This window comes from Lytechinus pictus, chromosome 3, assembly GCF_037042905.1.
Source record: "Lytechinus pictus isolate F3 Inbred chromosome 3, Lp3.0, whole genome shotgun sequence".
Classification (NCBI taxonomy): Eukaryota; Metazoa; Echinodermata; class Echinoidea; order Temnopleuroida; family Toxopneustidae; genus Lytechinus; species Lytechinus pictus.
The window spans coordinates 12,566,612-12,581,827 of NC_087247.1; the positions used below are offsets into that span (position 1 = coordinate 12,566,612).

Here is a 15,216-nt window from a genome sequence, read left to right on the forward strand (position 1 = left end):
AAACGACAATGGCATTCGGATTTCAGCTGTTGTATGTGATGGAGCAGCAGTCAACAAGTCTACACTGTCAATGATGGGAGAGTCTGCAAACTAGATGCACCAAACAACATAGATGGCAGATTTCTAAATCCTGCCAACGATGACATCAATCAATCAATCAATCGACAATCTATATGGGTCCTTGAAAATATTAGAACTAGAAAATCGTGAGTTATAAAGAAGGAAAAAGAACAAGCGAAGTACAAAATAAAATAGTACTAAACCTCAAGATTATTGTCTATTATACACCTATGAAATCAAAGTTGAAAAGTTTTAAACTGTTATGTATACGAGATGTACAAAGTACCAAGTTAACAAAATAAGGTTAATTGGCAAGAAGTGACTATAAACTTAAAGTATATGTTCTGTAAACTTGTATACTTTTCAGGTAAAGCCCCAAGCTGTGGTCACCGAAGCCAATGTGACAACCTTCGCCAGTGATCATGGTGATGCTGGGCCAAGCGAGTGCAACACACCTCCAAAGAAGAAACGCATGAATGCACAAGCAAACAGAGAAGAAGAGATGCTGACGGCGATAAAGTCATTGGTTGAAACAAACCAAAAAATTGCACTAGAACTGGAAACAATAAGAATGTTGCTTGCTGCTCAGTATGGCATCGTAGTGCACCAAGAATATTGTACAGTTGACAATAGAATATTAAAAAAAAAAAAAAACTTCCACGTTTCAACGTGCCCTCCTCAGAGAATGCCTCCATCTCTTAAACAACAATGGCATTCGGATTTCAGCTGTTGTATGTGATGGAGCAGCAGTCAACAAGTCTACACTGTCAATGATGGGAGTCACTGCAAACTCGATGCACCAAACATAGATGGCAGATTTCTAAATCCTGCCAACGATGACACCATTATGAGACTGAGACCTATGAAGAAAGACATTCAAAACACAACACACTCAGACAAGTTGCCTAAGTCCTGATGATGTAAAAAACATGTTTAAAAATAGACTGCTAGTAAACTGACTACATAGTATTTGGCATGACCACATACACTGGAAGAGAAAAAAGGAATAGTAGAATCACTTGAAGGTTTAGAATACAAGATTGTGTGCCATAAGGATGTTTCCAGTGTGGAGCAATTGACAGATTGATTATGTGGGGGGGGGGGGGGGGCGGGCGGAATCCCCCCTGGCTGTGAGAGGGGTCCAAATAACCCGGCTCTTTTAGGGTTAAAGAGATGAAATGAGAGCTGTAAAGTAAAGTAATTGGTTAAGGAAATATGGAATGAGTCAACTGCACAATTAGGGGAATACCAATATCTATGGATATTTTGACTGCAGTGTTTACAAAAAGAAAAACTTCCTCAAATATTTTGTTATAATTTGGAATACTATACGTTAATAGCGTCGCACATGACCTGTGCATGGTCTGAAAATATTATGAAAGAAACCATATTGATGATAGATAGACATACAATTATAATGAAAAGAAAAATGTAAACCATTGTAAAGAAAGAAGAAAATACATATGGGATAAAATCACCACCTAAAGCCGCCAAGAACCCTAAGAATGCTGCCTGCGATGTCTGCGACGCCATAGCCTCAATTGGATTTTCTACAGAAGAAACGAATGACACGCATTTTGTGAAACGACCATCACCACCTTCCCAGCAAGCCCTACCCCAAAGACCGACAGGATTGACAAACACCGGGTCCAATCATTGTACGATTTGTGTCAATGTTTGACCGTGATGCAGTTTTACGAGCTTTTCAGTTTAAGAATCGCGACAAGAAAACTCACCCAACATTAGTTCAGATGTTCCATCACGACTCAAAGCAAGGAGATTCAAGCTTGAGAAAATTGCATATTCTCTCCGCACAAATCATGGAAAATCTACAAGAATACGTCTTATACTTATAGGCACCAAACTGCACCTGGAAACACGGGATAAAGGTCTAAAGGCAGCTCCATGGGACAAGTACACTGAATGAATCGTAATAACCTGGTAAGATCATTTATTTTCATCACTATCCTTTATATTGCTCACTTCCTTGAATGCTTAATGCTGAATAGAGACGTTGTTATCGTCAATGCATGAAGGGTTTCATCAGAATGTTTCAAATTATGTACTGGTCTTAGAATAAGGCTCCCAAGGTATCTTGTTATAGCTCTTGATTAAAAAGGTGTTCGGGATTCCCCACTTTTCCCATAGTGGCTGTGCTATACAAATTCATCTCATTAATACAAAAAAACCATGTCCATCTACATATTTTGCGCCTGTGTGAATGTTGTAATATATCATGCAGCTATTCAAACTGTAAGTGAAATACTAAGCCTTACAGCAAATGAGTAGAGCCCAACAAATGTGAACAGTTATACCTGGTTGATTTCGCATGCAAAGTTAAGTAAATGGAAAGAGCCTCAAATTATTATACTTCTCGCTACCCCAAATAGCGATTTCGCCGAGATCCGGGAAAAATCCCTGTAACGTGCATTGCATTATGGGATAGCTTTTCGTTATTACAACTTCCTGTTCGGAAGCCACGCGCCGTCGTCGCCTGGCGCTGGGCATGCATATGCATATATCGTCTGCTCGAACTCGCTACACTCTCCTGCCGTCGCAAAGATTTTAATGTTTATTTGAACAATTCGTTGATTATTTACTAGTATTATTACATCTATTGATTATCAGTTACGATGGTCTTCTTTTGTGAGGCCGCACAGTGCTGGGCTCATGATTCGAAGCGCAAGAACCCTGACAAATGGGGATGGATGAAGGACGTGACTTGGGTGAAATTTCCCACCGATGTCAGCACACGAGCGACATGGCTGCGGTTGATTTGCCCCAAGGACAAAGTTGATTTGACAAAAAAATCGCGACTTTGTCGAGACATTTTGATAGAGATCAGATTACTCCAGATGGTCATGCTAGAGGCTATCCTAGATACTTGTTTTGGAACAATTTTGGTCTCATTGGAGAAGAACGTCCCACCACAGCGATTGACAAGATGGAAACCGCCAGGCATGCCAGGGAAGTTTCAGCTTTCAAGCGGCAACAGACCGACTCTGATATCGACCCCACCAGTTCCCCGGTTAAAGCAGCCAGCTCTCGCCGGGTCTTTTCTGGGACCCTGCATCACCCTGCACTAACTACAGATGACAATGTCATCGGTACTGTTGGAAGTGCAGTTGAGGTGGAGTCAAGATCAAAGAAGGCCAAACCTTCAAAGTCTTTTCTTGGACATCATGGCCATGTTGGACGTAAGTATAATTTTAAATTCCAAGCCCATGCCTGGCGATAAAAATGTCTATTTTTTGCCAACGATCTTGAGCCTTACTTTGTCTTTGACTTTGTACTGTCTGCGGTGCCAGAAGTTCCCAGAACTAGTAGGCAGATCTAGTGCTGATAAACTGCTTTATTTAAATTAGCTCATTGTAGGTACATTTTTTTTCCTAAATGTTACTTGTTATTTTTCAATGATAATCTGTTTAATAATCCGATTCTCTTTCTCTCTATTTTTGTTTTTCACAGATATGGATGCTCTTCCCGAAAACTTGTGTCATTCTGATCAACATGACTATTTGTCTTCAGTGGAAATGAAACCGATGGTGCAGGAAGTACAAACTCAAACAGATATGACATGTGAGGATATTGCTTCTCTTGTGAAAGCATCAACAAGGAAATTCAAGAGCAGAGCAGAAGATACTGTTGACTGCGTTCTCGACAGTGATGAACGGGTCAACTTTTATACTGGGCTTGAATCGAGAACCCTGTTGAATGGTGAGTCACATATTTATTTTTCATTTTTGGAAAAAAAATCAAACCGTTCAAGAATATCTTTTCAAAAATCATGTTATTAAGCTCATTCAAAAACTTATCCAAACACATGTGATTTAAATACCGTATATGGGATTACTACCTTTTTTCCTCAGCTTGATACTATTTTTCTTAGCTGATGTTCTCTTTGTCTCTTTAAGTCTTTTATGACTGCTCACTTCTATTACCTCTTTTCAAGCCAAATATATATGTATTTTTTCCATAATCTTAATTTTTCTATTTTTTCCTGTATTTTCTTCATTCTACTATCCAGGTGTCTGGGATAGCATCAGTGATGGAGTTTCAAAAATGAAATACTGGACTGGACCAGAAAGCATGAAAGAAAAGCAGTACGAGAAGAAAGGTTACAAGAAACCAGGTCAAACAACGTCATCTGGATCCTTTCTTTGAATTTGTCATAAGATAAATAATAAGATAAATCTTGAAATTTTAGGTACTTGCAACATCTCCTACACCTTGAAATTGTAGATGCTCATTGTAACACCAATTTTTGTTTAGGCTGAAATAATAATCGTATAAGGAGAACATATACTCCTGTGATCCTGCACAGGTTTTTTTTTTAGATAATCATAATCGATTCAAAACATTGGTTCTCGCAACATCACCTTTTCATGGCAAAAAATATTTCTCAGCTGCATTTACTTCTTCTCATCGTATCTGTAGTAAGGCTAAAATGTTGGATACAAGTCAGTTCTTCTGTGATCCCAAACAGGCATTGATGTTCTAACCTTCTGAAGATAACCATGATCAATTTGAGCAACAGCTACCCCTTCTCCCTCAGAACAGTGGGCAACGACAGCGCCCCAAGGATCAACAATCTACATAAAGAAAGTGGGGAAAATGAAATTAGAAAGAGTGCTTAACTAATTTCTTGTTGGTATTTTACATGATGATGGTGATATAACGATGATGACGGCAATGAGGAGGAGGAGTAGGAGGAGTTAGAGGAGGAGGAAGAGACAAAAGAGAAGGAGGAGAAGGAGTATATGAAGTGCCAAAATCTTTAATCTTCACATTTCAACAAAATATGAATCTAAATTATACTACGGCAAAACTTAGCATTTGCAAACCTAATAAAATTTTAAAAATAACTGAGAAACAACACTTGGGTTTTCCCCAATTCCAGTCATTCAAAAGGTCGTTTTTGAATTCACGAATGGCTGTGTTAAACACCGCATGTATAATAACCTTACCTGAGTGACCTTAAAAAAAAAAAGCTAAACTTGCAAAAGCTCCTTTACTTTTGTACTGACAAAGTACACAGAAAGCTGAAAGTGAGATAAAAATAGCTGAAACCAACTAAAGAGCTGATCTCTCACACCCCTGGAACATAGACTTTCTTACCATTGCATGACCATAGCTTGCTCTACCGTCATTGTGTTTTCCAGTCTGGGCGGCAGCGATGACGTAACATTGGTTCTCAATAGCTCTACTCCGTAACAACGGCTAGGTGGAATACAAAAACGTTTTGGCAAGATTAAATTTGTATATACAGTATATATACAGGTAAATCTGCCTCAGTCAAATCTATCAGGACCAGTTATATTACATCTATTTACAAAAAAATTGACTTGGAAGACGTGAACAATGCGTTATTTCCATGTTCTGGTCTGTTGCTTCCACTAAAGCAATTATTAAATTTCATTGCAGGTTGAGTTTGGCAGACTTAACTTACATGTATACATTCAGTTGAAAACATCACTTTAAGGTTTTTTTCAAAGTGATTTTCATCAAGGAAATACTATAAGTTGTTTTCATATATTCTCTAACTCCTGCCCTTCTTTGGTATTAGTAATGTCAATGATGATTTTATGCTAGCATGGAAATGGTCAGAGTAGACGACAGGAGAAAGCTACTATTAATGCACAATGAGCAAATTCAAGAATAGTGTTGGTGTTGAACACATAAAAGGCTGCTAAACTAAACTCAATCTACAAGTTAGGTTTAGGAAGACGATACAGATCACATTATTGATTGGCTCAGCACCAACTGATGACATTACAACTCTGCCCAATCATCTCACCTTCACACAGGAAGATGAAAGTGAAATTAGATAGAGATTACATTTTTATTTTGATGTGAAGAATGTAAAATCTGAATTTTTTTTAGAAACCGAAAGAATCAATATCATTATTCAATAAAATGTGAAAAGCTCCAATTTGCATCAATCTCTACTGTAAATGCCGATTTCATCATTGTTTTTTTTCCATACATTCATACTGTTCTTGAGCTTGAGATCACCCAACCAAACAAACACCATAGATGAAATCACAATTTCCCCAATCCCTATAAAGGACTAGCGTCATTCAGTCAGGGTCAGGAAAAAAATTACCCAGGGGCTGTGGGCGATTTAACCCCCAAAAATGCAAAAAAATGCCCCGACAACTAATGAAAAAGGAGCCCTGGAAATCCCCGATTCATCTCAATGTTGCAGCTTACCCAATGATGCAAATTTTGAGAGTAAGCTGTGAAAAGTAGCCCCCCCCCACAAAAAAAATATATTGCCTGATCAGGGGCCCGTATTACAAAACTTAGCAATGATCGTAGAACATTTTTCTACGATCGATTCCATTGACTACAATGTACAATCAATCGTAAAAATCAAGCGTACGATTAATCGCTAACCTTTGTGTTACAGGACCCAGGATACAGGTGAACTCTACCTATTGAGGTAAAGAACAGAAAATGACTGGCCACCCGTACAGTGCTTTGGCATACACGGGTTAAAATGTCAAGATAATAGCCTGTTAAAGGTCAAGTCCACCCCAGAAAAATGTTGATTTGAATAAATAGAGAAAGATCAAACTAGCATAACGCTGCAAATTTCATCAAAATCGGATGTAAAATAAGAAAGTTATGGCAATTTAAAATTTCGTTTATTTTTCACAAAACAGTGATATGCACAACTCGGTGACATGCAAATGAGTCAGTCGATGATGTCCATCACTCACTATTTCTTTTGTTTTTTATTGTCTGAATTATACAATATTTCATTTTTTACAAATTTGACAATACGGACCAACTTGACTGAACCATATAATATTAAACAATGCTAATTCCACGTTTTCAGGGAGGAATTAATTGTTGTTTTACTTGGCAATGAGGAGAAAATTTGAATATTTCATATTTCACATAATAAAATACAAAAGAAATAGTGAGTGGATGACATCATCAGTCTCCTTATTTGCATACCGAACATGATGTGCATATAACTGTTTTGTGAAATTAAGCGAAACTTTAAAATGTCATAACTTTCTTATATTACATCCGATTTTGATGAAATTTTCAGTGTTATGCTTCTTGGATTTTTCTCTTTTTATTCAAATCAATTTTTGGTTGGGGTGGACTTGTCCTTTAAGGTCCACTGATATTTATTTTTCAGGGGGGTAATCTTATCCGTGCACAAGGAATGTGCTAGACCCAACAATTTAGTTTAATATATGTGCAATTTAAATACTGTATCAAGGATATGTGATTTTACACCTATGCAACAGGTAGCCTATGTATAGGGAATTTTGCAAATTATTTTAATGACCATCTTAGCCCTCATAATCTTGGCCGCTATCTTATTATTTTTTGATGCAAATCGAATTCTGACCATAAACAAGATGAAATTAATTGAATTTAATCTGTAAAAGTATATACATTTATGAATTTGGGATAAAACACTATTTGAATTGAATTTGTACGCAAATTCATGTTTTAGAGCAATTTTGGGTCTATATGCACTTACAAAATGTTGCATTATTTCGGAAGCAGGTACCCCTGCGTTGCGAATTTGATCTCAACAGTTACTAAGACTTGAAAGAAAAAAGTCATGAAATGTCCCGCTGTAATCTTTATGTGTTATTGTGAAAAATGTTGAAGGGGGGGGGGGGGCGAATCAGCCCCCAAGTCTTATTGGGGTTAAGACGTGTAGGGTCTTAAGACATGGCCAGAGACAGTGACTTTGTATCCCACTCAATAATAATCAAGCCATACCTCCCAATGAGCCATCCCCGTTGGTATTGTAAAAGCCGAAGGGAACGTCAAGATCTCTGCCCCTTGTCTGGTCAGCATCATCGAAAACTCTGGAAACCGTAGGTCATAGCACTAAAACAAGGTTAAGGAATGTTGTTAGATTCTGTTAAACCAACCTTTATATCATTTATAGTAAAAGTTATATGTATCTGAATGCTTCCAAATCATCAAAGTCTGGTTGTAAAAAAATCTTAAATCTTTTCTTTAACTAGGTGGAATACTCTTGGCATTTTTTAATACCTAAAACAATGCATGCACTTTATCCAATCGAGGGGGGGGGGGGGAGGAAGGAGATTCAACAAGAGTTTCCAAACTCAAATGGTAAGCGATACGAAATAGCAGCAGTGTTGACTTTAAAAACAGCTACTGAATAATTATTCACAAAAGAAAATATTCTAATGATAATAAAATACCATGTCCATTGACCGAAAAATGACCATGATCATGTGACCTGACATGTGTGCAAAATAATCATTCATACTAAATAATACCCTTAAGTCAATGTTTTATGAACTAGATCCATAAACTTTTAAAGTTATGATGCCAATTCAACAAATACCTCTAACACGGCAAACAGTTGATTGACCCTAAATGACCTTTGACCATGGTCATGTGACCTAAAACTTGCACAGGATGTTCAGGGATACTTGATTGCTCTTATTTTGAACTAAATCCATAAAAATTCATAGTCATGATGACAATTCCACACATACCCGCAACATGGCCAAAGTTTGTTGACCCTAAGTGACCTTTGACCTTGATCATGCGACCTGAAACTCAGGCAAGATGTTTAGTTATACTTGCTTATCTTTATGTCCAAGTTTCATGAACTAGGTCCATACACTCTCTAAGTTATGACAACATTTCAAAAACTTAAACTTGGTTGAGATTTCAATATTGATTCCCCCAAAATGGTCAAAGTTCATTGACCCTAAATGACCTTTGACCTTCGTCATGGGACCTGAAACACAGGCAGGATGTTCAATAATAGTTGATTACCCTTATGTCCAAGTTTCATGAACTAGGTCCATATATTCTCTTAAGTTATGACATATCAAAAACTTAACCTTGTTTGAGATTTCAATGTTGACGACACTGCCGTCGCCGTTGTAAAAGCGGTGCCTATAGTCTCGCTCTGCTATGCAGGCGAGACAACTAGGCTTTAACGTCCTACCCCATAGTCATTTAATACCTGGGTGGAGATTGGCCTTGCTGAAGACGCCAAGCTTCAAGACACTAGGCCACAGTGGGATTCTAACGGTGACACATTTGTTCCTGCGACAATATTGCTCAGGGATTAATATCGTATAAGATGTCATGTTAGGGTTGCGATAGGATTTTATGTTAGGCTTAGGGTAGGGTAGGCTATAGTGTTAAACCAAGGGTTGAAGTTTGTCTTTTGATTAGTGTGTGGAATTTAGAGCAGAGCAAATGTCATAGTACCATTCTAACACAAAAGAGCTGCTGCACAATAATTCTTCTCCAGACTTGGAAATAGAGAAAAATTGATATAAAATTAATCACTCTCATGATATCAAATGTCTAAATAACTACTCATGGTTAGAAATTCAAGGATACGATGCCTAATCCCACTTTCCCAAGAGGAGTGTCGACGGGAGGTACAATGGTCTTTCCTGGGGTGCAGCAGTCCCTCTCATCCAGCTTGAACTGCCCTTGGATATCCACAGAGAATAAATGAGTCTTTGAATACCTGCTGACGACATCCCCTCTATCATCTAGAATCACATGGGTATTCAGCATTTTGGAGTCGTCTTCAGGATTCTGAAATTTGAACGAATGTTATGGTAAAAAGCTAATCCATTTTCATCTATTCAAGCTTTAAATAAGCACTCAAATCAGTTCAAAACACATACAAAAACTAGTCAAGACTTTCTGTTTAATGAGTAAAAAAAGGCCCATTGGCCTTCAAAAGTGAGAATTAAAACAATTCGAAGATGCAGATAAAACATGCTTTGGCTATTTTGGTCTTAACAACTGAAGCAGACTTTAACATGTATAAAAAAAAGTAGACTCACTGATGGTCTGAGATAAGTGGTCACCTTTATCTGATCCATTTTCCTTCAATTAAAAAAAAAATTGATATCAGTTTATCACGCATTCATGACTTTGAAACACGTTAGCACTATTTTGCTATGAGAGGGGAATGTGGAAGAAGATCCTTGAAAAATAGGGATTTAGGCAGTTTTGGGCAAATTACCCTTTTCTGTTCTTTTTATTTTAATGAAAAATCCAGAGAAAGTAAGTATTAACACAAATCGCACAAATATATCAAAACAATTCATCCTTGCCAGCTTAAGAGCATGTAGGAGTGAGCAGATGGACATTTTGGAGGTTGTTACGACACTTTTTAAGGCATGGTTGTTACATTGCCCTATATACCTTGATATGGGGTGCGAAAAACAAGTTAGTTACATGAATATACAAGATTTTCATGTAATTTTCTTTGTCAGTACCATTGGGATGGATGTTAAATTGCATTTGCTGGTCAGAAATCTTTTAGTGGTGGGTGCGTCTGACTGCACTGACCATAGGAACAGTGACTTTCCGTTTAACAGTAAATCCAAACAGAAAATCTGTTTTCGGCTCTTTTCATGTGATAATTCATTGAATTTAAATGAAATGCATGTTTTTGCTGTGCACATTCTCTACGACAGAATTTGCCATTTTTATATCATCTTTGGAATAGAATTTAGGCCTACAGATTTTTCACAAAGGGAAAAAAATATCATCACTAACGTTAGTGAATCATTTTTATTCTCTAGGAGTTCCCTGGCTACCACATGGACCTACTACAGCATGCTACCAATGACTAGCACAATGACAGTACTGATCCTTACGAGGAGCTTGCCTTTTCAGTATACCTTCTCATGAAATCCTCCAATGGACAACCATACTTTGTGTTCCTTTGCAAGTTGTTTGAAAGCTGACATCGTTGGACCATCCATGCCCTCTGCATATCTGACACTGTCAGCTGGAGATCTTTGGATGTAATCACACGCCTCGGGTAAAAATACCATCTATTAACAGAAAAAAATAAAGCAATATCGAGTTAAGGTGTCCAAACAAAAGAGGCATCAGCCTCATGCATTTGTAGTGCTGTTATCGTTAAGAAAACTCTCTGTCGATATATCGCTAAAAATATCTTACCGATATTGATAACTATCAACAAGAAAATAATCAATACACATTTTTTATGCATTATAGCTATGTCACGTACTCGCGTTGGTCAAAATTGGTGTCTGCCACTGTAAGAATGCTTAAAATAATTACTATGTAATAATAATTATTTACAATTAGAATTAAAATTTTATTATTTAATAAATTGTAATTCTAATCTATGAATTGTTCTTCAAAAAGGCACTTCGTAACGTAGCTCATCGAAGCTACATCATATTGAAGCGGTTCAAGAGTCAAGCCTATTGTATTTGCAGTGTTTACGAATGGATACACAAGATCAGTCTGGTAATTTTTCTTATTTTTCGTGTGAAATAGTAGTACCTTCATACGCATTAGGTGTATAAAGGTACATACAAATTAAAAGGGGAAAAAAAAATAAATTAAGTACTTACCTCGATTATATGGATGAAGGTCTACCGTGACACAGAATCCTGACATCGAGGCACAAACTGGACCCTCTAAAAAATGAAAAGTTAGACCTCTATGTCGCGTTCATTCTCAGTAGCGATCAGCCATTTTGTTTTCAATTTTGAAAGAAGGAGAACGAACGAGACAGAACTTTTCCTTTTTTTGAGGGTCCACTTTGTGCCTCAATGTCAGGATTCTGTGTCACGATATACCATCATCCATATAATCGAGGTAAGTGCATAATTTATTTTTTCCCCTTTTATTTGGAGTGCTATTGCGACCCCATTCTACCCCATTTTGGAGAGTATTGATCTGCCTAATATTACACGGACGAGTCCTGGGCTCCAGCCTGCAAAGCGGACCGGCAGGGTCACCAGACGTCCCGTATTTACCGGGATCGTCCCGTATTTTGCTCCTTTGTCCTTCCCAGGACGCCTATTTGTCCCCTATTTCAGAATATTGAACAAAATGTATTTAATAAATTTAAAAGTGACGAATTTTCATCAAATAACTAACAGATGACGAAGCAGATACAACATTAACATCGATAACTGTAAACTTTTGCAAGTTCTGCGGTGATTTTCTTGCTAACCCAATCCATTGCAAATGAACTGGCCTCCTGCCTGTGTGTGGCAGGCTTCTAGCTAGGCATGTAGGATCGGAGATTGCTGATTTGGAGATGTAATCTGAGGAACAAGTTATTGAGTTTTCATAACTAGATCTAGTTGTTTCAGCTTTCGTTTTGAGTCTTGGTGTGTATGATGCAGCGATGTTTCATCTCATTTTTAAGTTTGACGATGTTTCACTTTGAAATTGTATTCATTTCTAAAACATTTTATTTTTTTTAAATTTTTTTAAATATATTAAAAAAAACCACCAAATATCATTATGATTTTTGTTAGATGATTGGATTTGTTTTGTTTGCTTGAAGTTTGAACTATTTTCTTTCTTTTCTATCCTTCATTGTTCATCCTTCTTGCCTTCCTGCTTGCCCTTCTTTCTTTTTTTCCTATATTTCTTTCCTGACCCTTTCTCTCTGCTCATTTTCTTACTTTCCTTCTTTATTAAATATCCTATTTTTATTTGCTTCATTCTTTCTGTCCTTAAACTTTTCTTTGCTTCGATCCTTCTCCCTTTTTTTTTCATTCTTTCTCTCCTTCCAATATTTTCTTGTTTTTCATTCTCTCCTCCCTTCATTCTTCCCTCCCTCTTTCCTCCTTTGTTTCATTCTTTGTTTAATTTTTCCCTTCTAATTCTTCACCTTATTCTTTCTTTCCCTTCTTTCCTGTTTTTCTTCTTTCTTTATTTCAAAGAATGAAGGAAACATATTCTTCTTTCTTTCTCTCCTTTATTTTGTCTTTGAGCTTCACACATTTGTTCATCTTCCCTTCCTTTCTTTCAACGAATGATGGAAACATTTTTTCCCCTTTTCTTTATTTCATCCTTCTTTTATTCTAACTTTCTTTTGTTATTTCCCTTCATTTTTTCTTCTCAATTCATCTCTTTTCTTTCTCTCCTTCATTCTTTCGTTCATCCTCCCTTCCAATTCTTTTTTTTTCACAAGTCTAACACTGTGTAGCCTTCTTTGTTTGTCGATTGTCCCGTAATATGATTTTGTGAAATCTGGTCACCCTACGGCTGCGGACCGGAGCTCCCTGCATGGGTTTAAGTCAAGGACTCTCTCTGATTAATAATTAATAATAGAAGTTTTTAGAACTCTACGGGTCTCTAAAAAGACTCTAGATCTAGATGATAGATCTATAAAAGAGACTTAAATATGTTCACAAATCCACGTTACTTGTATTTTCTAGGCTACAAATTTGTTGTGACTAACGTTAGATCTATACCAAATTGGAAGAGGCGGCTTTCTCCACTCTTCAAGACAGCGGCCGGAATCGATGGGATTTCATCGGAGAAGTTCCGGCAACAACAAAGCCCGCCAGTAGTGTAGGCTACGAATACTCGGACAAGTCAAGAAAGACAAGATGCAGAGTCGTGACAGAATTTGACAAGCTCAATATGAAGTTTGTAGGTGGACCTACCTCTGCGCCCATTTTGCATGCTGTTTCTATGACTCTCCTACATGAGCTGAATGTCTTTTTTTTGTCTTCAGTTGCTGTTATTTGGCAAACTGCCGCCAGATTTACACCCTCCGATTTTAACTCGGCCATCTCACAAGTTGTCCCATTCGTTCACTTTCGTGTTGGCATTATAAACGTAACCGTAATGGCTGTTGGTGCAGCGCAGAGACAAACATTTAATCATACGCGGGTATTTTGAATGTGATGTAAATCGAGTTATTGAGGGCAAGAAAACGTTTATTTGGATAAAAAGAGAAAAATCAAACTAGTATAACACTGACAATTTCATCAAAATCGGATGTAAAATATGAAAGTTAATTATAGCACTTTAAAGATTCGGTCTAATTTCACAAAAGAGTAGGCCTTAATACCCCCTGCGCCGGCCCAGCCACATGCAAATGGGGAAACCTATGACATCACCCACTCACTATTTTTTTTTAGTATATGAAGTCAAATTATTTTAATTTTCTCCCCACTGTATGTGAAACAAAGTTTTATTCCTCCCTGAACATGTGGAACCACATTGTTTTGTTTGGCCTTTTCAATCAAATTATTGTTGAATCTGTAAATATTTCATATTCAAACAAAGAAAAAAAATAAACTAAACAAAAGAACTGTGATATCACCGTCTCACTTATTTGCATATCACTGCATATATAGGTCTATCATTTTTGTGAAAATAAAACTTTAACTTATACGGTCATTTAACATATCCGGTTTGGATGAAGTGATTCAAAGGATCGAACTTCTTTCTTGGTTGGACTTGACCTTTAAGTAGAAATTTCAGCTATTTCTCCCAAAATGGCAACGGAATAAAAAAAGCTTAAGGTCTCAAACATCGATATCATTTAAAAATCATGAAGCGTAAAATATGTTCAGACAATTTGTACTCGGAGTGGCCTAATGCTAGGCCTATTGTGCCGCATAGTGAACCACACCATGACCGTCAATGCATTGTTTTTCCTCAAAGTAGTAATACAGTGATACAGTGATTTTTATTTCTTTTACGGCCCCTTCAGGGGCATGGAAGAAATACAATAGTGTAACAACAAATATAGATATACATAAAAAAGTTAAAAGATAACAAAAGCTTAAAATATCAGGCTAGCTCTTACAACAAACAGGTAAAAGGTAAGAATCGAAAATAAAATATAGTAGTAGTAAAGGGTGTCTTCTTCAAGCATCTGATTTTTTTTAAATTGGTATCATAATAGCAACGCACATTTTTCACCTTTCTCTTCATTATGATTTTTCTATTTTACTGAATGAATAATATCAAATTAAAGCTAATGGAATAAATGTTTATTTTAACTATGATTTGATTGATTTACTTAATAAATATATGGAACGTGTGGCATTAAAGCCACTTACGGGTCATTTAAATGACAATTAAGATCTTCAAAGTTCAAATTGGGGCACAAAAGGGTAATTCCATAAAATAATCAACCTTTTTGTACATCCGACACCCATTTTTCTCAAGTTTTACATCACTTTCATGATCTGACCAAGTCATGATCATTTAGCATTACAGACTGTCACCATGGTCACAGGAACCAGAAATTAGAGAAAGAAAATTTCATGAAGGTCTCACATACATGGAGTGGGACGTAGATATATTATGTAATTGCCCAAAAGTTAAAACATAATACGAAACATCTCATGTATAGCGTATATG

At 36.8% G+C, this 15,216-nt stretch overlaps 1 protein-coding gene across 2 annotated transcripts; it reads right to left on the reverse strand.

The window, feature by feature from the left end:
• Nucleotides 1–687: 687 nt before the first annotated feature.
• Nucleotides 688–13,715, reverse strand: LOC129257815 (deaminated glutathione amidase-like). Of its 2 annotated transcripts, none has more exons than XM_064096385.1 (6): nt 13,503–13,715; nt 10,737–10,892; nt 9,433–9,636; nt 7,816–7,926; nt 5,179–5,280; nt 688–4,652 (listed from the first exon to the last, which is right to left on the reverse strand). In XM_064096385.1, exons 1-6 carry the CDS (start codon nt 13,629–13,631, stop codon nt 4,503–4,505), a joined length of 852 nt encoding a protein of 283 aa, XP_063952455.1. In that variant the 5' UTR covers nt 13,632–13,715; the 3' UTR covers nt 688–4,502. The 2 variants fall into 2 exon arrangements, with proteins under 2 accessions (XP_063952455.1, XP_063952456.1); XM_064096386.1 differs by lacking the exon at nt 13,503–13,715 and adding an exon at nt 13,295–13,378 and having other exon boundaries at nt 2,639–4,652.
• Nucleotides 13,716–15,216: the final 1,501 nt, after the last annotated feature.

Bases quoted from the DNA above. Each gene is read 5' to 3' on its own strand.
- LOC129257815 (XM_064096385.1), bottom strand. From the start codon at position 13,631: ATGGCCGAGTTAAAATCGGAGGGTGTAAATCTGGCGGCAGTTTGCCAA. The intron at 9,637-10,736 runs GTATACTGAAAA...TTCAAATTTCAG, and splicing joins TTGGAGGATTTCATGAGAAG to AATCCTGAAGACGACTCCAA. The intron at 7,927-9,432 runs GTATCCTTGAAT...ACCTTGTTTTAG, and splicing joins GGAAAGTGGGATTAGGCATC to TGCTATGACCTACGGTTTCC.